Below are 24,541 nucleotides of genomic sequence, written 5' to 3'. Positions count from 1 at the left end.
GAGGAGGAATTAAAGAACCTTTTAATGAGGGTGAAAGAGGAGAGCGCAAAATATGGTCTGAAGCTCAACATCAAAAAAACGAAGATCATGGCCACTGGTCCCATCACCTCCTGGCAAATAGAAGGGGAAGAAATGGAGGCAGTGAGATATTTTACTTTCTTGGGCTCCATGATCACTGCAGATGGTGACAGCAGTCACGAAATTAAAAGACGCCTGCTTCTTGGGAGAAAAGCAATGACAAACCTAGACTGCATCTTAAAAGCAGAGACATCACCTTGCCAACAAAGGTCCGTATAGTTAAAGCTATGGTTTTCCCAGTAGTGATGTATGGAAGTGAGAGCTGGACCATAAAGAAGGCCATCGCCGAAGAATTGATGCTTTTGAATTATGGTGCTGAAGGAGACTCTTGAGAGTCCCATGGACTGCAAGAAGATCAAACCTATCCATTCTGAAGGAAATCAGCCCTGAGTGCTCACTGGAAGGACAGATCCTGAAGTTGAGACTCCAATACTTTGGCCACCTCATGAGAAGAGAAGACTCCCTGGAAAAGACCCTGATGTTGGGAAAGATGGAGGGCACAAGAAGGGGACGACAGAGGACGAGATGGTTGGATAGTGTTCTCGAAGCTACCAGCATGAGTTTGACCAAACTGTGGGAGACAGTGGAAGGCAGGAGTGCCCGGTGTGCTCTGGTCCATGGGTTCATGAAGAGTCGGACACGACTAAATGACTAAACAACAAGAAGCATGCACCAGATTACTAACCATTCTTACTATTAATTCTGCAGATGCAAACCAATAAAATGGGAATTACCCTATTGCAGCCTTTGAATCCACTGACCTGGGATAGCTCAGTCGGTACAGCAAGAGACTCCTCTGTTGGGTTGAAATAAACGACAGACGAATGACAAGTGTCATATGGGAGGCATCTCTCGAGCATGTCTCGGGGAGTCCCTTTTATTGAATATTACAGCATTGCCACATATGTGCTTGTTGCTGATTGGTTAACACAAATACAATGCAAGGGTTGCATATAGGCATTAATCATCAATAGATTAAAGGTTGGGAAAGGGAACACATGGTTGGACAGGTATGAAAACCTCCTTACTAAACTATTACTAGTGATTGATATTGCAAAACTTAAAAGAGCATAACAATCGCATTCCGTAGATGTGGTCAACCATGCATTAAGAACAGGTCAGGGTACGATGTTTCATGAACTCAATGTGAACTAAACATTCTAGGGTGGATGAGGAAGGAATGCTTCAGCTTAGAGCGGTTTGCCAGACTCATGTGCAGAAGCAGAACTTCCCATCACTCCTCAATATCAGGGTTGCGGGTTCGAGCCCGAAAGATTCCTGCATTGGGGGTTGAACTAGATGATACTTGTGGTCCCTTCCAACTCTACAATTTACAGATCTTTAGCACCAGATTTAGGGCAGTGTGTGGACCTCCCGCTACCCCAAAACAGGGCACCAAGCTGAAGGGGTGCAAAATCGAGAATACCCATAGTTAAGAAGATCCATTTGAGGGTGCCAAATTTTGGCCTTGCTTAGGGCGATATATTACCAAAGATTACCAAAGTTTACCAGTGGATTCTGATATCAAGCTTAGATTTCAGAATCAACATGATTAAGACCGAGCTGGAAGCTGCAGTGTCTAAAAATAAAATAAAGAAACCCACAGTATATGGATGGATAGAGGCAGTGGTTTCTTTCTGGGGGGATGCAGGGATACGCATACCCCTAAACATTTTGTGCATCTTTGTACTTTTGTCCATTTACTATATTTGTTTCCCCCGGTTTGGACTATAAAATGGTGATTTTCTTGAGCTAAAATTGACCCCCAAACATTTTTTTAAAGCACTGCAGATAGGCTTATATTATATATATATTATTATTACTATTCTTTTGCATGTGTGAGATACCTATAGCTGACTGAAGGAGCTTCAGCAGTGGAGATGGAAAATTGCAAAGGGCAGGCTTCGGGGTGGGGGGGGAGAAGGGGGCGAAAGCCGAGAGAGGAACAAAGGATAGAGAACGGGAGCAGCAGGCGGCAGCAGATTTCCGGAAACGAAAGGGAAAGCGGGGAGGCGAGGGTGCAAGCGGCCAGAGGTGCTTTTCGCGGCTCTGGCCGGCAGGGGGTGGCTTTGCGCGCAGCGGTGCGCGCCCGCGGCTGGCCGGGTTTTGTGCACCCCGCACTTCCTGCATCCGAGCAGGCTGGGCTTTCAAGACCAGCAGCCTTTTCTGCTCCTGATCTAACAAGCGGCAACCGAAGCAGCAGCGGCAGCAGCAGCAGCAGGCGGCTTGTCCAGCCCCGGTCTCCGTTTCTGGACCCTCGCGACCCAGCGGATCTGCATGCGCCCGGAGGGAGAGAATGGCAGTGCTCAAGCTCGCCGACCAGGTAGGAGGGAGAAGCCACGATGGGAGGCTGTGGCGGGGAGGGGATCCGGCTGAGCCCGGCCGCAGCCAAGGAGCAAGCGGCAAGCGGGGGATCGGCTGCCCTCCGTTGCTGTCGAGGGCCGGAGAGGAGAAGTCGCAGGGGAAAAGAGAGGGGGGGGGATCATGGATTCCCCTCCTTCCATTTAACAACGCCAGCCCTGCCCGCCCCTCTCCTCTCCTCTCCTGCATTTCATTCCTTGCAAGCGTCGAGCCCTGTTGTCCTTTCCCAGGCGGTTTTGCATTGTTGTTGTTGTTGTTTTGCAAAGGCCTTTCCCCCTTTTGCAGAAGCGGCATGTTTCTGTCTAATGTAAATCCAGAGAGAGAGAGAGAGAGGAGGAGGGCCGGGGGTGGCGTCTCTGGATTATTATTTCCAAAAGGCCCTTTCCCTTTTGCAGAAGCGACATGCTTGGGGTTTATTTTTTTGCTCCGAAGCAAACACACACACACACACACACACACACACACACACAGTCAAGTTTCTCATTGTCTTGGGGGGGGAAACGAGCAGTTGTCAAAATACTCGGAGGTTTAGTTATTGAGTGAATCTCACGACATCCGTGCATTTGTGGCTTGTGGTTTTGTTGCCGTTCTTTTCGGAGGAGGAGGAGATATGGCTGTTGGGAATCGCATCGCCCAGCCATCGAGGCCTTTTGTCCTGCTTTGCGGCGCGGGGGCATTTGTTGCCCCCCCCCGGACGTGAGATTCCGCCACATTTTCCTCCTGGTCCCTCTTCCTCCTCCTGCTGCTCCACGATTTACCTGCGCAGGGAGGTGGCGGTGCGGATGTCAGGGTTTAAACGCGCGACAAGGGGAGAGAGACTGATGCTGTCAGTTGCAGCGCCCCGTCAAGCCAGGTTTCTAATCCTCCCTCATTGTTCCCCCCTTTTTAAAACGTGACACTTTACAGCTGGCTGCATTCAGGGCTCTTAATTGGCTGCTCAATCAGGGCCAGTCCCCAGTCGCTGGAGAAGCTCAAATATTTATGCAGCCTTTTATCAGCGAGAACTCCAAAGGGGAGCCTCTAATAGGCTGTTTGTTTAACCAATCCACGGAACTGTTGGATCCATTTAATCCCCAAGCCTGGGACTACTGGGTTTTAGTGGTGTTGGGAAAACCCTCCCCTTCATTTAAAAGCAAAGGGGATAAAACTGTATTCATATTTGTGTTTTTAGAGGGTGCTTGTTGCTTTCCGACTCGTAGAACAGTGTTATTGCGACAAGATCAACAGCCTTGCTCCTTTTTTCCCCCGTAAAAAGAAAAATGGAAAATTGAGCAGCAGGATTTGTGCTTTTGGTGTGGGATACCTACAGTAGCTCCTGCCAACCTAGCAGTTCGAAAGCCCGTCAAAGTGCAAGTAGATAAATAGGTATCCCTCCGGCGGGAAGGTAAACGGCGTTTCCGTGCGCTGCTCTGGTTCGTCAGAAGCGGCTTAGTCATGCTGGCCACATGACCCAGAAGCTGTACGCCAGCTCCCTTGGCCAGTAAAGCGAGATGAGCGCTACAACCCCAGATTCGCCCACGACTGGACCTAATGGTCAGGGGTCCCTTTACCTTTACCTTTTACCTACAGTAGCATGAAGACCCATTAAATTGCTTATCACAATCTATAAGCAGTGAGTTAGTCAGAGATAGGTGCTCCTTATTAAATTAGTCAGAGATAGGTGCTCCTTATTAAATTGACGGGCTACATCATGGAATGGGGAATGTCAGCTCTTCATCTGCTTTCGCTGTATGTTCCACAATGCAGATATGTCTACTTTTAATTATTACGCTGGCACCTTGCGGTCAGATTCCTCTTGAGAGTATTGTGTGCCACTTTACAATTATTTCTAAGATTGCAAATTACCCTCTTAAATTTGCAGAGTAGTATGAATGCTGTAATTTGATATGAAAACTGCATTATAAGTGTTCCTGGTGTCTTTTAAAGTTCTGTTGTTGACTGTGCAAACAATATTTGTTTTTGTAGCTATTTTTGGATGTGAATAGCACTTCAGAAGGCATATGTATTTTACTGCTTACTCCTTCGCTGCATATCTTGACTGAACCGGTACTTCCATAGCTCACTTTTTTTCTTACCGAGGCTTCAATTCTCTGTTGACCTACCCATTGAATTGAATGGGTCTTGCTTCTGAGTAGGCGTGTGTGGGATTGCGCTGCAAATCTCTTACCATTAATAGCACAAAGCATTAAAAAGGGACATTGTGGCTCTTATATATAGTGGCCTCATTTATCTACTGACTGTACCAACTGTTGCAAGCTTGCCTGGTTTAATCTGCTAATTTTGGTTTAACTTGGTCTGTTTATAATCAGTAGCATGGATATCAGCCGAAATCCCCCACTGCTTCTTAAACGGATTATCAAGTTCTTCTTAGATAAAGACCACTGTGATGCACCTTTCTCAATTTCGTGCTTTTTAAAAATATATTGCCTGCTGAAATCCGTTGTTTCGTTGCTTCTGCCATGCGTGGAAAGTTTGGAATGGAAAGTGTCCTTTCGATCTCATAAAATAAAGGCAGATATTGAAAGTAGACTGCGTTGTCTTCTAATAGCCAGATGTGTGTTTGTAATTGTGCAGTAAGCAATGTTTATAGCGCTCTCTGTGGCACATGCCCCTTGATGCTGCCTTGTCTTCATATTTGATTCTTCTCACTAATGGCAAAATTGTTTCACACCAAGAGACTTTCTGTGTGCGCTGCAGGGTAGCACAGAGCCTCATAAATCAGAAGAGCCAGGTAGGCTCTGCAAATTGAACATCCCGGCTGCAGTTAATATTGGAGGTGTCTGTGCTCTGGCTGATAAAGTGCGGCGTTTCAGCAGCGCTTAAAGTCTTAGCCTGAAATCATGTCTTCAGTGCAGTCCTCTGGGGAATTATGGCTCTAAAGGTTTTAAACCTTTACTAAACCTGGGGGGGGGGGCGCAGAAGAGAGGAAATGAAATTTGCTTCTGACACACTTCGTGATAGAAAGAAACTGGCTTTGCTTTTGCTTTAAGAGGCCTATGTTGTAGGGCAAACCCTGTGCCCCTTCTCCTGTCAGCCGACTGGCCAGGTTCCCGCTTGGATTATCGTTTCCCCCACCTTTTTACCTTGTTGGAAATGGAAGCTATGAAGGCAGCCAGGAGTAAGGAGGCGCGTCGCGTGATCCACACCATGCATTTAAAACCCTCTCGTACCATTTTGACAGTCCTGGCTTCCCCCAAAGGATCCTGGAAGTTTGCTAAAGAATATTGTAGTTTGTGAAAGCTTGTTAGGGGAATCTTCATATAGTTACAGTTTCCTAATAATAATAATAATAATAATAATAATAATAATAATTAATTTATACCCCGCCCATCTGGCTGGGTTTCCCCAGCCACTCTGGGCGGCTTCCAACAGGACACTAAAATACAATAACCTATCAAACATTAAAAGCTTCCCTAAACAGGGCTGCCTTCAGATGTCTTCTAAAAGTTTGGTAGTTATTTTTCTCTTTGACATCTGGTGGGAGGGCGTTCCACAGGGCGGGTGCCACTACCGAGAAGGGCCACCTGCCTGGTTCCCTGTAACTTGGCTTCTCGTAGCGAGGGAGGCCCTCGGCGCTGGACCTCAGTGTCTGGGCAGAACGATGGGGGTGGAGACGCTCCTTCAGGTATACTGGACTGAGGCCATTTAGGGCTTTCAAGGTCAGCACCAACACTTTGAATTGTGCTCGGAAACGTACTGGGAGCCAGTGTAGGTCTTTCAAGACCGGTGTTATATGGTCTTGGTGGCCGCTGACAGTCACCAGTCTAGCTGCCGCATAACTACAGTTCCCAGAACAGTGAGGAAATGCAGGTGGTCTCGTTGAGAGCCCCTGTAGCTCTATCTCCATTAAGACTGCACCACAACAGAAATTAATTATTGGCCATTATCGACACTGGGCTTGTCCGCACTGGATTTTACAGTGTTTTTGCAGCTGTTTGCGTTCCTGTTCAAATTTGTGCAGCCCACATGATGTTACCTTCAATATCAATCTTTATGCTATCCCTGTGTAAATTTGGATCTACCTGATAATGGGAATAATATGATAATTTGGGGAAAATTGGGCTGCAATCCGCTCCCTAAAGAGTGTCTCCATCGTTCAGCCCAGGCACTGGGGTCCAGCTCCAAGGGCCTTCTGGCGGTTCCTAGGGAACTGGGCAGAGGGCCTTATCGGTACTGGCACCCTCCCTGTGGAACGCCCTCCCATCAGATGTCAAGGAAATGAACAACTTCAGATGTCTTCTAAAAGCCAGATAGTTGTTCATTCTGCAGTGCTTCCATTTCTTTTCCAGCGTGCTTTTAACAGTTTCCTGTGTGCTCCTAAACCTGAAGAATATTTTTCTTTTGATTCCTCAGTTTTGCACAAAGCTGCGCAGGCAAACCATTTTTAAAAAATATGTCTACACCAGATTTATTGCGCAGCAATCTGAAAAGTGTGTGCTGAGAATTTACAATTGCTATCATTTCTTTTCCAGCGTGCCAGCAAGCGTGTGCCAAGAATATAGCGATAGATAGATAGATAGATAGATATTCATTTGATCCTTCATATTTGCCCCAAAGCAGAAAACTGCAGAAGCAGATTAACAGTTTCCTGACTGTGTACTTATGCACACTTCCTGTGCAGGGAAATTGTTTAAAAAGCAAGATGTACAAGCAGATACTTGTGTGCATTGCCCGTCAGTACTTCATCAGCATAATTAGACACATAATAGACACATACAAATTTTGATATAGAATTGGCATGGGGGAAATCCGTTTGCATATCAGTTCTGCAGGAAATCTGCAAAATAAGAAAACAAGTACAGTCACACCTCATGTTGCGTCCACTTTAGGTTACGTGTTTTCGTGTTGCATCCCACGGCAACCTGGAAGTACTGGAATGGGTTACTTCCAGGTTTTGCCGCTCACACATGTGCAGAAGCGCTAAATCGCGCAACGCGCAGATGTGGTGCTTTGGCTTGCATCAGTTCCGTGTTACGGGATCCGTTCCGGAGGCCCAGCCATAACACGAGGTTCCACTGTAATAGGAGCAATTCCAGAATTAGCCCTATTAAAGATCTTCCAGGACAACAACGCACATTTACACAACGAGGAACTGATTAAGTCACGTACTCTCAGAAGCTAGAAGCATTGTAACTAGACACTGGAAAAACCTATCAGGAGTGAACATACACCACTGGTACGAAAATGTATGGGAAATCACCCTATTAGAAAAGTTAACCAACAAACTTGAACTGGCACGGGGACAAGTAAAGGAGGTCTGCCCCCCCCCCGGTGTGGCTTCCCTTTATCACATATACAGCTCAACAGCATACAAATTGATATGGCTAATGTGACACAACGATGCCGCCCCCAATACAAACAAGCCACACGGCAACCAACCGAATGCAACCAACCAAGTTCTAGCAATGCCAACAAAAATAAATAAATGTACATAAAGGACCTGTCCATGTGACACTGACAGAAAGCTCATTATCCCCCTCCATCTCTCTTTCCCTCCACACCACATAATGCATATGAGAGGGTGGGAGAGTGACGTGTATGTAAAAAAGGTAAAGGGACCCCTGAACATTAGGTCCAGTCGTGGCTGACTCTGGGGTTGCGGTGCTCATCTCGCTTTATTGGCCAAGGGCGCCGGCGTACAGCTTCGGGTCATGTGGCCAGCATGACTAAGCCGCTTCTGGCTAACCAGAGCAGTGCACGGAAACACCGTTTACCTTCCCACCAGAGTGGTATCTATTTATCTACTTGCACTTTGACATGATTTCGAACTGCTAGGTTGGCAGGAGCAGGGACTGAGCAACGGGAGCTCACCCCATTACGAGGATTCGAACTGCCGACCTTCTGATCGGCAAGTCCTAGGCTCTGTGGTTTAACCCACAGCACCACCCGCGTCCCTGACATGTACATCACCCCAAAAAACCCCAAAGAAAAGATATTTTCCTTCTCAAAACAGTACATTTTCTTCATAGGCAAATGAAAAGGGATTTCAAGGAAGAATTGGCTAAAATTCATACTGTGAATCGACCAAGATTTCTGTAATTGGCAGGCAGTCTGTGTTTCCACTGAGCTAACATCACATTGTGCAATAGAAAAGACCTACCTAGAGTTATTAGTCTGTGATGGCTTATTATTTGCATGTGTGAGACATGAATGCATGCCACATTCAACAAGCGGTGAACATATACGTGTGAACCGGCCCCTCGGGGCTCCTAGCTACTGTTAGTGGTAGTCAGCATCTTTTAATCTTGCTGAAGTTATTGCTTTCATCAGGTGCTTTTTTTGGGCCGCAGGCATCTGGTCTTTGATTGCTCAGCGTTTGTTTCAGCACAGCTGAGTCAAGCGTCAGGTTGAAGGCTGCAGCCCTAGCCCCACTGAACTCAATAGTGAGAAACGCAGGATTGTGCTGCACAGCTCCTTTAGAAGCAGTGGGCCCAATCTTAGAACCCACTTCTGCTTGTTGCTGAGGGTGAAGGACAAGTGGTTTCTGCAAACATCCTGCTTGTGGGCTGTTGCACGGAGGTTGACGCAAACCCTCTTGTGACTAATCACTGGTTACAGCAATGTGTGTTTCCATGCAAAACAAGACACTTCACCCTCTCTGCTCCACAAGCAAACAGTCTGAATTTTATCTGAGGCATGTGGCTTGAGGAGCAATTGTGTGCAGGTTTTTGTTGTTGTTTAGTCGTGTCCGACTCTTCGTGACCCCCTGGACCAGAGCACGCCAGGCACTCCTGTCTTCCACTGCCTCCCGCAGTTTGGTCAAACTCATGCTGGTAGCTTCGAGAACACTGTCCAACCATCTCGTCCTCTGTCGTCCCCTTCTCCTTCTGCCCTCCATCTTTCCCAACATCAGGGTCTTTTCCAGGAAGCCTTCTCTTCTCATGAGGTGGCCAAAGTATTGGAGCGTCAGCTTCAGGATCTGTCCTTCCAGTGAGCACTCAGGGCTGATTTCCTTAAGGATGGATCGGTTTGATCTTCTTGCAGTCCATGGGACTTTCAAGAGTCTCCTCCAGCACCAGAATTCAAAAGCATCAATTCTTCGGCGATCGGCCTTCTTGATGGTCCAGCTCTCACTTCCATACATCACTACTGGGAAAACCATAGCTTTCACTATATGGACCTTTGTCGGCAAGGTGACGGCTCTGCTTTTTGAGATGCTGTCTAAGTTCGTCATTGTTTCCCTCCCAAGAAGCAGGCGTCTTAATTTCGTGACTGCTGTCACCATCGTGTGCAGGTTTACTAAGAAGTAAATGGTGGTGTTTTCTATTTCCCAAGTAGGTTGATTGCATCCATAAACAGTGTTTGCTAGTGTTTCTTTTTCCTTTCCTTTGAAGAGGCCGTTCAATTCTTGGACAATATGTGGTGAACCTAAAGTGCAGGAAGAATTTCAGACAGTAGTAAAGCACGTGGCTGCTGCGTGTTGCAATAACTGATGCAATTCAGTTCAGCATTTTCACAGAAGGAGCAGCGAAAATAAATCTTCTTTTCCTCCAGCTCTGTCCTAACAATGCATTGGGGTTTTTTTTTGGGGGGGGGGTAGCTTGACAGGATTTGAGGTGGATAAATTAAAGAAGCTTGCAGCAGGGCTCATTTCTGTTAGTGCTGTTTAGTATGCTTACTCACTCGGGTTTTGAAAAAACGGCCATGTTCCATGTTCAGAAGGTTCCACTTCTGCTTCCTCATCCACAAGACAGTTGCACAAGTGAAATCGAGCCACCTCGTGAAGTCCCCTTCTGCATGCAAAGGCACAAGCTACGTGCACAGGACAACCAGTTCTGCACGCAGGGTGTGCAAGCGTATGCACTCTCAGGTAGAACTGTGCACGTGATACTTTTCTGTCCCCCCAACCCTTTCATTCCCAGCCTGAATAATAATTTAGAAAGCAATGAGCAGTCCTTGCTCTGTGTCCTGGTTTTTGAACTGTGCTCTGCAGCTGCCCCTTTAACTGCAGTTTGAGTGGCATCAATTAGCAAGGTGATAGTGCCCATGAAAGTGTCACCTGCTGCTTTCTGCATATCAGACCCCTGCTAATGGCTCAGGAAAGGCTATAAGCCCAGGGTAGGCCTTTTTCTCCTCCTTCTGGTCAGCTGGCAAGCTTACTCTGTGGATCAGACATAAAAATACAGTGGTACCTCAGGTTACATACACTTCAGGTTACAGACTCCATTAACCCAGAAATAGTGCTTCAGGTTAAGAACTTTGCTTCAGGATGAGAACAGAAATCGTGCTCCGGCGGCGCTGCAGCAGCAGGAGGCCCCATGAGCTAAAGTGGTGCTTCAGGTTAAGAACAGTTTCAGGTTAAGAACGGACCTCCAGAACGAATTAAGTACTTAACCCCAGGTACCACTGTAGCTGAATCTTCTGCTTCAGAAACCAAACTTCTGCGCGCACACCCACACCCACACACACACCCTGAGGCTGACAGTGTTCCTAATCCTGAAACACTGTTCAGGAGTTGTCCAAAGTGACTTGGTACTCTTGGGCTTGGAGATGTCTTCTGGACAAAGGGGTCTGGAATTGTTAGACAGAAGCTGCTGCCTGGGTACAGACTAGAAGTCATGTTTCCCTGATGGCCCACATGACACAGTCCGGCCCTACCATTAGGAGTGAGGAGCAGTGGCAAAAAGTTAGTAGAGCAGGACTTGACCTGCACTCCTTAAGCCAGGCACAGTGGAAGGCGCCAAATGATGGTGTGGAATATACAGCCGGTCCGATTGGCTTCTGTACATGAAAGGAGATGCTTGTCCTGAACCTTCCAGAGCAGAATGTCTTGGACCAGTCTTGGAAAAAAACGTACCCTTCTTTCTCCCTCATTTTAACATGCACTTTGCTGCTGTCACGGAACTGCTTGTGCAAATAATAATAATAATAAAAAAAATAAAATAACCATGCAACCTTATCACGAACGCAACTTTTATTTGTCTTCATTACTTTTTCGGACCTCAGTCGATTCTAGTTTCAGGTTTCCCTGCAGTTTGGCGACCTTAATAACTAAGAAGGCTTCTGTCACCATCTTTGCTACTTGTGCCCGGTATGATTTGTGCCCACGCTCTGAATTAAAGAAGATTAAGCTGTCATTGTGTGGAAACAATGGCTATCCCAAAAGGAATTGAACCAGGAGATATGCCTCTTCCAGAAAGCGACCGCATGAACCCCCCACAAACAGTTATAATTGGACAAATGGAGGGGGGGGGGAGAAGTGATCTATACAAATCTATTACGCTGCGTATTTAAGTCTCCCTGGGTGTGTATGTCATGAGGTTTCACTGGCCCTTGAAATATGAGTGGCATCCAGCAAAACCGCATGCTTCTCAAGGTGTGGTATTTCATCTCCGCATGACATGTGGCTTTCAACCTTCTCCTGCTCAACTACAAAATAGGGACATGGTTGTCATGGTGACACGGGAGCTCTGTCCTGCCTGAAAGCTCATAGCTGCCCAGCGGTGATCTAAGGGTCGTGGTTGACCTTAGGATTTGTGCATGTTGGATAGGACCGGGGCAGAAAGGTAAAGCTTGCCTATTCCTGCTTTGTCCAAAGCTCATTCTTCTGGAAGAATGCAGAACATCCTGACCTTTTTAAAATCAAACCATGGGGATTTCAGGGTGGGGGAGAATGTTCTACTTCTCCTTTCAGCTGTGCCAGTCTGGGTCAACGGTAGACCTTGCCAATAGTGGTGTAGAGTAGACCTTGCCAGTAGTGGTGAGAGCCAGTGTGGTGTAGTGGTTAAGAGCGATAGACTCGCAATCTGGTGAATCGGGTTCGCGTCTCCGCTCCTCCACATGCAGCTGCTGGGTGACCTTGGGCTAGTCACACTTCTTTGAAGTCTCTCAGCCCCACGATCACAGAGTGTTTGTTGTGGGGGAGGAAGGGAAAGGAGAATGTTAGCCGCTTTGAGACTCCTTCGGGTAGTGATAAAGCAGGATATCAAATCCAAACTCCTCTTCTCTAGGCTCTGGGGGCATCTGTAAGTCAGGGGCAGCCCGCTACAGCTCCCAAAATCCCTGACCGTTGGTGGCACCTGGTGGCAGTGATGGCCACCGATAGCTTTGAAAGAGAATTAGGCAAATTCATGGAGGATAAAGCTATTGTCAGGGAACTGCCATCAGCTCAGAGGTGAGAGGTGGAAGGGCAGTTGCGTTACAGGGAGCCTCTGAAGATCTTGCGAAGCAACACTTCCTCCGGCGAGGAGGGGAGCCCCACCTCCAGTGGGGAAGGGATGCAGGAATCAGAAGATGTTAGAGAGAGCCGCAACACTGAGCCTGAGCAAAGCAGAGGGGAGGCAAGTCCCCCTTTGCCAACGCCCTCTCTGCGCAGGCGGTTTGTGCGCAGAGAGGGGAGGAGAAGGATGGGGGATCAAAAGACTGTTACGCTGGGGAAGGTTTAAGGACCGCCCACTCCCAGATTCTGCTAGCGACTGAGCAGACATGGACTTGAGACGCTCAGCACTGTAAATGGTTTTGTACGGATAATAAAGCTTGGAAAAGACAGGTGGGAGTCTTGCCTGTTCGCTCTCGAGCAACCACGCTGGCACATAACAGCTATCACTAGCTGCTAACCCTGATGGTTATGTCCCACTGTTGGAGGAAGTATGATTAGAATACTAGTCTCTGGAAACCACAGGAGGGGAGAGTGGCGTTTGGGTCCTGTTGTGGTTGGCCATAAAAAGTTCCAGGGTTAGGAACTCAGATATAAAACCTAAGTGCCAGATGGCTCCTTAAACCAAGGTTACAATTGCTAAAATGGAATGTCTACTTACCATTTTGGGGCAAAACTGCTCCCAAGTCTTATTTTTCAAAGGATGGACTGACTGTGGTTGATTATCAGTTAAACATCTGGCTAGTTCAGAGGTCCTCTTTGAGCTTGGTCAAGAGCTTTGAGAACTTAGAGAAAAAAAGTCGCTTGATCCAGGGACAGTTCACATATACATTGGCCTACCCCCGACCTCTTTTTCTTGATGGCGACTGCTCCTGCTCAGGCTGCACAGAAAAAGCATTTTGGTTTCAGAAATACATTCTGATTGTGGAGATAAAATATAACTGATAGAATTCTACAGTGTGGGAGTACAGCATGTGAGAAGTCCAGATCCAATGATCCTCAGACGGTGGAGATATCAGGCACTATCTTGGTGCCCAGGAATCTTCACTTGGTCACAAATGGTTGGTAGCCAGGTGCAAAACGCGAGGTTTGTCGTTTTTTGGGTGGGTCCAAGGGCCTCATTCCGTATGGAAGTGAGAGCTGGACCATAAAGAAGGCTGATCGCCGAAGAATTGATGCTTTTGAATTCTGCTGCTGGAGGAGACTCTTGAGAGTCCCATGGACTGCAAGAAGATCAAACCGATCCATTCTGAAGGAAATCAGCCCTGAGTGCTCACTGGAAGGACAGATCCTGAAGCTGAGGCTCCAAAACTTTGGCCACCTCATGAGAAGAGAAGACTCCCTGGAAAAGACCCTGGTGTTGGGAAAGATGGAGGGCACAAGGAGAAGGGGACGACAGAGGACGAGATGGTTGGACAGTGTTCTCGAAGATACAAACATGAGTTTGACCAAACTGGGGGAGGCAGTGGAAGACAGGAGGGGCTGGCGTGCTCTGGTCCATGGGGTCACGAAGAGTCGGACATGACTAAACGACTAAACAACAACAACAAGGGCCTCATTCACTCTCAGCTAATCCTCGAAGAATCACGTGTCAGCTGTGTGTGTGGCCAAAACTCTAGCTTTTTGACTTTCTTCCTTTCTTTCTTTTTGCTGTCCCCAAAGTCAGTAAAGGCCTATGGGTCCCGAGAAATTTGCTTTGGGGTAGGGACTGAATGAGCCCCACCCCCCAAACTTTGATTCACCAGCTTAGGTTTTAGAATGAAACACGCACATGTCGCGGGAGGCGTGATTTTCAAAGAGAGATGGGAGAAGCAATCTTTTGACATAGTGCTTCCATCTTCAGTTTTAATAAGTCATTGCATCATCATCATCATCATCATCATCATCATTATATTATGAAAAAAGCTTTTAAAAAAATCTGTTGCCTAATTAATTGGGGTTATCTTTTGAGTCAATCCGAATGTTCCTAATGAACTAATCAACTCCATTAATTGGCCAGGATGGTTTTTTCCCTCTAAAGTCATTTGATGTGAAATAGTAGGGTAAATGTTGTGAAAGCTGACCCAAATCTCATGCGTTGGTAAATTGAGTTCACTTACAGGTCTTGCAACAGAAGCTGAGTTTAAGTCAGCACTGTGCCATTTGTCATCCTCAATTATATAAAGCTCTAAGAATTTCCTCCCTCCCCACCCAAAAAAACACACCACTTTTTACTTCCTCAAAAAGATAATTTGGTATGCAAGTGTAAAAGAGGAAGTCGAGGTTCTGCAAAAACATTTTGTCAAAGTGAGTTTTTCTGAACACCCCAAGTCTTGTGATGCCTTAAAGATGAGCAAGTACATGACAACACTGTATTTCACAGGCCATTTCATCAAAAGCAGCCATTGTGAGGTGGTTATGAATAGCGTGAAGCTATTTAGAAATCACTAATAGCTTGCACAGTAAGGATCTCACTTACCTTGAGTTTGTGTCTGTAGCCATGAAGACCTGGTTTAATGCTCTGAACCCTCCCCATTGTTCACTGATGCTTTTATGCACTTACAGATTTTTTAAACCACAGCTTCTTAATTTCCCTTCTGCAGAACGATGGCTGACTTGATAGCTTGCGTATTTCTCAGCTGGACGAAACCAAATGAAACAGCAGAAGTCGAAAGATCCTTGTTGACTCTGCTTTATGCCTTCAGCTTATTTTAATTATCTCCGCCCTGGATCCTTTCTCTTTCTTCCTTTTATTAATCCTAAATTTATTAAGCGAATGGATTCCTTGTATATTCATCTTTGGTCCTTCATTCACATGGATGGATAGGCAAACTAGAATTTCTGTTATACTCCTGCCCGGTGCTATTTTTCTAGAAAAATAGGTGCCGGAACTCACTACAAACACCTCTTCTCGTTCCCTTAGAATGGCAATGCCGCCCACCTGAAAGGTGGTGGAACTGAGTTCTGGCGAGTTCCCCCAGAAAAAAAAGCCCTGCTCCCACCCCCTCTATTGCTGCGTGCGCATTACTGGCATAAAATGTTTTGAGGTTGGGTTTCAAGTCACATTCGCATGATGTTGAACACGTCAGTACGGTTTGATGTGCCTGTTCACTTTCTGTCCGCACCCAGTGGATGCAGAGGGGGCTGGGATGTAATCCATCAGGAACTCCTATTAGCGAACGTCTCATCTGCACACGTGCAGCAGCTCTCTCAACTGTACACACCTCAGTTGAACTGTGACGTGAATGTGCCTTTAAGTTTCCAGGTCAAATCAAAGCTGCTTCGAGGGGAGGGAAGTCCATCAGGCCGCAGCCCTTCACAAGAAACTAGGATAGCTCTGCATGGCGGATAACAACATGGGTAAAGGTAAAGGGACCCCTGACCATTAGGTCCAGTCGTGGACGACTCGGGTTGTGGCGCTCATCTCGCATTACTGGCCGAGGGAGCCGGCGTACAGCTTCCGGGTCATGTGGCCAGCATGACTAAGCCGCTTCTGGCAAACCAGAGCAGCGCACGGAAACGCAGTTTACCTTCCCGCCGGAGTGGTACCTATTTATCTACTTGTACTTTGACATGCTTTTGAACTGCTAGGTTGACAGGAGCAGGGACCGAGCAACGGGAGCTCATCCTGTTGCGGGGATTCGAACCGCTGACCTTCTGATCAGCAAGCCCTAGGCTCAGTGGTTTAGACCACAGCACCATCCATGTCCCTTAGCAACATGTGTGCTAATTCAAAAACCTGCAGTGGGAGTGCACTGAAGTCAGAGTAAATGGTGATATGTACACAGTCTCCCTCTCTCTCCCCCCCCTCTCTTTCTGTCTGTCTCCTTGGCCAGATGGAAGCTTTCCTAGAATGCAGTACAGTCATACCTCGGGTTGAATGTGCTTCAGGTTGAGCGCTTTCAGGTTGCCCTCCGCGGCAACCCGGAAGTAATGGAGCGCGTTACTTCCGGGTTTCGCCGCTCGCAGACGCTCAGAATGACGTCATGTGCATGTGCGGAAACGGCAAAATGCGACCCGTGCACGCGCCAACACACCATACGTTCCATTCAGGATGCAAATGGGGCTCCGGAACGGATCCTGTTCGCATCCCGAGTTACCACTGTACAGTGGTACCTCGGGTTAAGTACTTAATTCGTTCCAGAGGTCCGTTCTTAACCTGAAACTGTTCTTAACCTGAAGCACCATTTTAGCTAATGGGGCTTCCTGCTGCTGCCGCACTGCTGGAGCACAATTTCTGTTCTCATCCTGAAGCAAAATTCTTAACCCAGGGTACTATTTCTGGGTTAGTGGAGTCTGTAACCTGAAGCGTATGTAAGTGTATGTCACCCGAGGTACCACTGTATAATAAAGGGAGCCTCTTCCTCACTCCACAGCCCAGAAACCAAGAGAGGAGAGGTTGGCATAATTTGGGTGAGCAGTTGCAAAAGAGGAAAGGGTGATGGTCAATTGGCAACCCTAGCTGTTTCGGGCATTTCTCCAGGTTTACTATTGGCCCCTGTCTTAACTTATAATGCATCCCTCCCCATCCAGACAACAGTGTTACACGCATGTATGAGCCAGTCTGTCGTGCAGTGTGGACTTCCCCAGCCCCGTGCCCTGCAGATGTGGCTAATCAACATCTGCTTTTGTCTAGCTTCATATATCGCCTTCTTCTTCTCCCAGATTTTGCACTTCTTCCTTTGAGCAGCATGCTACTCTGTGTTAGGATATTTCCGTTCCACCTTAAAAGGGAGCAGGCTTTGTGAGTCACAGAGTCTGCGTATTTCCTGTTCACAGGAAGTTTATGTTTTGTCTATTGCTTTCGTTTCTCTCTCTGTGCCTGAGACACCGAAGCAGGCAGTCATGTTTTCTTTGTTCTGACCAACGCTGAATAAACTTGTAAATAATGCTCTCCTGCGTGCATCTTTCGCTGTGTGAATTCTGCTGATAGAGCGTGCATGAGCTCTGGAATGTGGCAAGCTATTTCTGGAGCTCGTGTCGCTAATTGCTGATACTGTATCTACGGGAGATCGATGGACGTCCGGAGGCGACGTGGAGTCATGATGGACTTTGTCTCCCTGGCAGAATCCCAACACTCTGATCTGAGCAGCCCCCTTGGACCTCTCAGTTAATCTCGCTGGGTTGGGGGGTGGGGACGGACAAGGCTCTCTAAAGAAAATTTGCCCACTTGCTCATCATAGAACGTTTCCACGGGATGTAATCCTAAATCGTAGAATCATAGAGTTGGAAGGGAACCAAGGGTCATCTAGTCCAACCCCCTGCAACGCTGGAATCTCAGCTAAAATAAGTTCCAGAAGGTGGTTTTATGGCAGACTGGGGAAGCAGTAGCCCTACCTTACCCTCGTTAGACCTAGGCCTGTTGTCAGACATGGTGGGGGTTGATGGGTGTAGATCAGTATCTGGTGGGTGCTGGGTTGGAGAAGACTGGCTGGTATCACCAGTTCAGGTAGTGTTGTCGTTTGCTGAGAACGGATGCTTAGAGACAGCAGTGTGGTGCTCCTCTAGTAAACCCTAGCAGTGGTGCATCCAGATATAGATGTAACTTTCCAATGAGATGAAAGTGCAAGCTATAGTTCTGTGCAGCCGATAATATCCTCTGTATCTCTGTCCTGATTGAAGTGCTGAGGTTTACATATGGCTCCTGGACCTTTTGCAGAGACCACCTAGAGCCAGCGGTGAAATCGGAATCTCTCTCTGATTCTTTTACACCGTATATTAAAACCTGCTGACCTGAAAGAGGGATGTGTGGGGCCTCCTGGGGGTCTTCGTTCTAACAAAGGAAAGCCAGAAATAAAATACAATAGGAAGAACTATGCCACGCGTGTGTCAAGGAACAGGTTTGAAAGAGCGTGCACTGATGCGAAAAAAGGCTGTAATTCGGGCAACGTATTTGCAGCACAGCACACACCACCAGTGAATGGATTCTACCCCACCCCTCTTACAATTTGTAAAGACAATATTAGCCATACACTCAGCACACAAGTTTCGGCTGCCTGACATCTGCTTGCAGTAATCTGCTTTCAATATGCGGTAGGCATAGTTTAGATTTCAAGCCGCAAATGTAGCACAGAGAAGTTTACGGGTGTAGAGACACACACACTGTCTAGCCATGTGTTCTCATTCTTAGGTGGGGAGACTCTATACATAATTATCTGTGTAGATGTGTACTCTGCCTGAGCTGCAGGGCAGTGGTAGAGTTGTCAGCTTTGCATGCAGAAGGTTGCAGGTTCAATCCCTGGTTTCCTGGTAATCACCATCATCATCTGTTTAAACTCTGCCCATCTGGGTTTCCCCAGCCACTCTGGGCAGCTTCCAGCAAAATATTAAAATACAATAATTAATCAAATATTAAAAGCGTCCCTAAACAGGACTGCCTTCAGATGTCTTCTAAAAGTCAGATAGTTGTTTCTTTCCTTGACATCAGATGGGAGGGTGTTCCACAGGGCTGGCGCCACCACCGAGCAGGTCCTCTGCCTGGTTCCCTGTAACCTCACTTCTCGCAGTGAGGGAACCACCAGAAGGCCCTCAGAGTTGGACCTCAGTGTCCGGGCAGAACGATGGGGGTGGAGACGCTCCTTCAGGTATACTGGGCCGAGGCCGTTTAGGGCTTTAAAGGTCAGCACCAATTGAATTGTGCCTGGAAACATACTGGGAGCCAATGTAGGTCTTTCAGGACCGGTGTTATGTGGTCTTGGCGGCCACTCCCAGTCACCAGTAGGTAGGGCTGCAAGAGTCTTTTGTGAATGAAATTCTGGAGAGCCACAAGGCAGCTTCCTAGGCTTTTTGTTGTTGAACTCTGTGGACTTGGAGAAATGCATCTTCGGTTAAAACAGGGTGCAGTGTCCAGCCAGATGTTGTGGGGCTACAACTCCCTGGTCCAGCCCTGACCATTGGCCATGCACCCTGGTTACCATAATAGGATGGCATGGCATCACCACAGACTGCAGTGCGGCTTATGGCAGTAAGTCGCCGGACAGCCTGGAACAATTTTGCACATCAAATCAAGTACTCAGCTCTTTCATCAGTGACTAAGTGGTAGATCTTCTCTTGAATACCTTGGAGAATTTCCATGACTCTCAATATATGGCCAAAAGGCTTTTGAAGTTTGGGCCTCATTACTTTGCGATCTCCATAAAGCGAACACAATAATTGTCCATATGCTAAAATGTGTGTTTGCTGGCTTGTTTTCCTGTCTGAGGAGTGTTGGCTTTCTAAGTTAACTTCCTATAAAAACCCCAAACAAAAAGTAAGTCATTCCTCTAAGGTTGTTCTAACTGCTCCAGCATAACTAGGTGACCTAGTTATGATTCCAGAAATCAACAGCAAGGAGGCACATTCTTGAATTAAAGGAGATGAGCTGCTGTTACCTGAATCAAGAGTAGCTAATAAACAAAAACCAAGTTTGAAAATTCCTTACGCAACTTAACCTTGAATCTAGTAGGAATAGCCAGAATTGCAAGGTTCCAGTATTTTCTTCTAGAGGCTATTGTATGCATCCTGCAGTGGTTTCTGAATAAATACGTTGTGATTAACTAAGCTTTGAGCTCTGAAGGATTCTAGTTTAAAAGTTCATTCTGTCCAACGTTTGCATGGGACTTTTCATCCACATCCCAATAAAGCGAATGATGGCGATCTAACTGCATGTTCAATTCTGGGGGGCAGGGGGCCCATAACTTTCCACAGGGGATGATGGGAATTATTATTTCACCATGGCTTTATGGAAGGTTTAGCCATAGCAGTAAAGCAAAGTCATTCAGTCCATTGTAACCCAGAGCTGCATTTCTGTCACAATTCCATTGCTTTCTCGGTTCAACTTAATAGTAGGAGCCAGATGTTGCCACATCTGGCTGTGTTGCTTTTCTTCCTTTGTGGTTGCCCTGCATCCTTGTTTGCTTGTTGTCTTGAAGCTGCCCACATAGTCTAAATCCTCTCACACGTGCATATTTTGACAAGTTGGCTACACTGTGCCAGGAAAAAAGTACGTCCAAGTTGTTGCCCTTACACGAGAGACAATGGAGCAGCGGTACATTGGGGATTAAATAACTACTAGACGTTGAAATTCCATCTTGAGATGGAAATATGCTATCGTTGAACATTACAGGACATCATTAGTAATGAGCGGGGTTTAAAAATACTGTGCGACTCCAGAGTGTGCTTTGTTCTGGAACCGAAATGCTAATAAAGTTATTCCTGGAAAATGTGCAAAGGAATCCTTGAGCTTTGTGGGATTCAGTAAGGCTGTCCGCAGTTTCAGAACAATATTATGATTAAACAGAATTTGGGTCAAAATATGCGGTTTGCTGTTTTAATTCCACAGCAGTCCTTGCTCCTCAAGAGAGGTAGGGGAGGCAGCAGGACTGCTGTTATTACTCATGCCAGCTGCTGAACAGTCTGCAGAAATTATTTGCGAATGCAATTAATCCAAGAGAGAGGTCTTTGCAGGCAATGCTTTTGTTTTGCATAATGATCGGGAACACCCACAGGGGTGCCCTGGTCACAATTTCAGATCTGTACCTGCTACCATTCCTGCTTTATGTCAGGACCTCATACTTTTCCTTCCCTCACCTGTGGTACTGTGGATATTGGCTTTCCTCTCCTTCCTGATACAGTGGTACCTCGGGTTACATACGCTTCAGGTTACAGACTCTGCTAACCCAGAAATAGTACCTCGGGTTAAGAACTTTGCTTCAGGATGAGAACAGAAATCGTGCTCCAGTGGTGCGGCAGCAGCAGGAGGCCCCATTTGCTAAAGTGGTGCTTCAGGGTAAGAACAGTTTCAGGTTAAGTACAGACCTCTGGAACGAATTAAGTACTTAACCCGAGGTACCACTGTATTGCACTTCTTCGTGTGAGAAGCATGCTACTCTGGTCGCAGCAACCCCATTGGACTCGTCAATGAATCTTGCTGGTTAATGCTAAAGCGGATAATAAGAATTATTTTGTGCAAGAGGAGTGGAATCTGAAGACCTCCATGTCATTGAAATTCTATGCAATATTGATCCAGAGTAGATTCCAATGTATAGTTAGCAGAGTAAAACTTAAACACGTTGCAGGATTCCCAAAAAATAGACCAGAGGCAATTATATTTCATTCAGCAGAGCTTTACTGCTACTGAAGGCAAATGGTCACAAATCCAATACATTCAGGATTGGCACTGTCCATAAGAAGTCAGTTGCAGCAGACTTAACTTAAACTTGCAGTAACTTATAACAAGACTAAACCTTAACACTATATACATAACACCACACCAGAAGGAAAGAGAGATAGAAAAGAGTGAAACCCAGGGTCCTTCTGGCCTTACTATTACAGTGGTACCTCGGGTTACATACGCTTCAGGCTACATACACTTCAGGTTACACACTCTGCTAACCCAGAAATAGTGCTTTAAGTTAAGAACTATGCTTCAGGATAAGAAGAGAAATCGTGCTTTGGCGGTGCGGCGGCAGCAGGAGGCCCCATTGGCTAAAGTGGTGCTTCAGGTTAAGAACAGTTTCAGGTTAAGAACGGACCTCCGGAACAAATTAAGTACTTAACCTGAGGTACCACTGTATAGTCAACATGACCTTGACAGAAGAGATAGGAGAACCAGTTTAAGCCAACTGTACTCAGCTTCTCTGAAGGAATAACCCAAACACCATGAAGCTTTGGCTTGTTTCTTTCACACAGAGAAGCTTCCAGAACCCTCTTGAATTAAGTAGAATAGGAAAGATCAGATCAATACTTTCTTGCACCAAGAAATGCAAACTGACACTATATCACTCTAATCCAGCCGAGCTAGCAAGGTCAGTGGTCCGACATGCTGGGAGTTGAACCTATTGTTGGCATTCCTTGATGGATTATTGCAGGTTGGCTCTGGTTATATTCCGCCATTAGGTTAATTGTTTGTTCCTCGAAGGGTTTGCGCTCCGAAAGGTACCTTTCCAAGCTATCCCGTTGCAGTTCGAAGCAACAGTGAAAGTTGCGTAGGTTGTTCCTGGCACTGCTGATAGGGATCCGTTGTGACTTGTTATCTAACCCCTCAGGGGGAGTGTCGGCTCCCACAGGGGAGAAGTCAGTTCTGCTTTACTTCCTATTCCCCCCCCCCCCCGCCAGCAAAGAAAGTCTGAATGAAGTATAGTCGTACCTTGGATTCTGAACGCCTTGGCACTCGAACCTTTTGGCTCCTGAATGCTGCAAACCTGGAAGTGATTGTTCCGGTTTGCAAACATTATTTTTGAACCCAAACGTCTGGCACGGCTTCTGATTGGCTGCAAGAGCTTCCTGCAGCCAATCGGAAGCTGCGCCTTGGTTTCCGAATGCTTTGGAAGTCGAATGGACTTCTGGAATGGCTTCCGTTAGGCTTCCAAGGTACGACTGTATTTTTCCCCCGGGACCTTGCTCTGGTGGTGGTGACAGCAGTCTATTTGGGGTCAGCAGCATCTGATTAGTTCAGTTTAATATTGGGATAATGAACTTCTTCCAGTGCTTAGGAAACGTACTCTGTGTTCATAAATACACGGCTCACTCCAGTAACTCTTAATTGAGACGGCTTATAGCAGCCTCATTAAACTAACCATGTTATCTTTTAACAGCAGTCATCTATATGAACCTGATAAAATTAAATGATCATGGCTGTAAACAATTCCAGGAGCAAACAGATTGCTGCTAATATCAGCTGTGGCTGTAAGAACTGTAACTTCAGGAACTTCTGTTTGAGATGGTTTTCCCCTACTCTTCCTTTTCCCTTATGCATCAAATCTTTATAGAGATTTTTCCTTTGTGACACAGACCTTCTTAGGAATGATTTCTGTAAGTCATTCTGAGAGCTAAAGGGCAGGGTATAAATTCTATAAATAAAAAAAAAATGATAATAAAGAAACAATTGTATAGATATCCCGTCAGGACAGGTTTAGTAGCAGCATAAAAGTGACTAACCAGTGTGGTTTTTATGCATGTTTACAATTTCCTTGGTAAGTGCATACAGTCTAAGGCCAGGAACCAAAATTTGCTAGCATAACTTCCCCAGTGACTGGTGAAATAGACTGTGTAGCTGTAGCTGCTTGAAAACCCAGTATGGCATTTGTGCTTAAGAGCATGAAGAGCACCTTTCGGTATTGCAACATTGACCCTCTGCTTGCGCAGCACCATAATAACATCCACAAACAGGAAGCAACACATGGCGTCCGCATGCAGCTGGGAGATCTCTGGGGGGAAGGAACCCTGAGACATGCAAGAAATTTCTGCTTAACCCCTTCCCCATATTACCTCTTTAAAAAACTGGTAGGGATCAAGCCTGTGTAGATGCTTTGGCAGAAGAGAACAACACAGAGATGTGAACCAGCAGTTACTTTGAAAGGAACCAGGTACGGCAACCACTTAACCCATCACAAGAAGTCCTCTTCCACCATGTTGGACTTTGCTGAATGGGTTGACACTTCCTATTTTGCGTTTGGCAAATAGGAATTTGTGTATTGCTTTGGAGCGTCTGATTTTTAACGAGTGTTAGAGTATTTTTTTTAACAGACAAGCAACTAAATTTGTTCATAAATACTAAATGCCACTACATAATAAACATCACTGCTAACCAACAGTCAGAACATTGAAATCTTATGTTGGTCAATGAAAGTCGAAGTTAAATAACCAATTCCGAAACACAGATACTATATCATCCTTGAGTATGCAGCAGATATTCCGGTTGTCAGAAAATACCAGAATATTTGACATCAAGTTTTATAGAGGTGAATTTTTTTAGGCCAAGATTGTTTAAACTCGGACTGCATAAAAATTTTCCACCAGGTGTTGAGCAAACATTAAACATGTTTCATACAGTGGAGAAGAGAGGCATTGATTCACCAAGTTTCCTACTTCAAAGAGACTTAGGAACATCTTGCAAGTTGTAGCTCTCATTTTGAGGGAGTCTTCCTGCAAGTTGCTATGTTGAGTAAAATATTGCGGTGTGATAGGATATTTCAGACAGAGAAGTTGGTAAGGGTTAAAAATGTTTAACCTGAGAAGTGGCCCTGAATCCTCTGAAATAGTACTTTT

General features: G+C 46.2%; 1 protein-coding gene across 4 annotated transcripts in view; it reads left to right on the top strand.

The window, feature by feature from the left end:
* Positions 1-2,220: 2,220 nt before the first annotated feature.
* The window catches only part of ANKRD44 (ankyrin repeat domain 44), a 157,180-nt gene continuing 134,859 nt past the window's right edge, over positions 2,221-24,541 (top strand). For 2 of the 4 annotated variants that reach the window (XM_081016191.1, XM_081016185.1), the window contains exon 1: positions 2,221-2,401. In XM_081016191.1, coding sequence (XP_080872317.1) covers positions 2,375-2,401 — 27 coding nt within the window. In that variant the 5' untranslated portion in view covers positions 2,221-2,374. The remainder of the gene's footprint in view (positions 2,402-24,541) is intronic. The other 2 variants (XM_081016187.1, XM_081016184.1) reach the window with 2 other exon arrangements.

This window comes from Podarcis pityusensis (genome assembly GCF_964106645.2).
Source record: "Podarcis pityusensis genome assembly, chromosome: 1".
Taxonomy (NCBI): domain Eukaryota; kingdom Metazoa; phylum Chordata; class Lepidosauria; order Squamata; family Lacertidae; genus Podarcis; species Podarcis pityusensis.
This window is presented reverse-complemented; position numbering and strand designations above follow the sequence as displayed.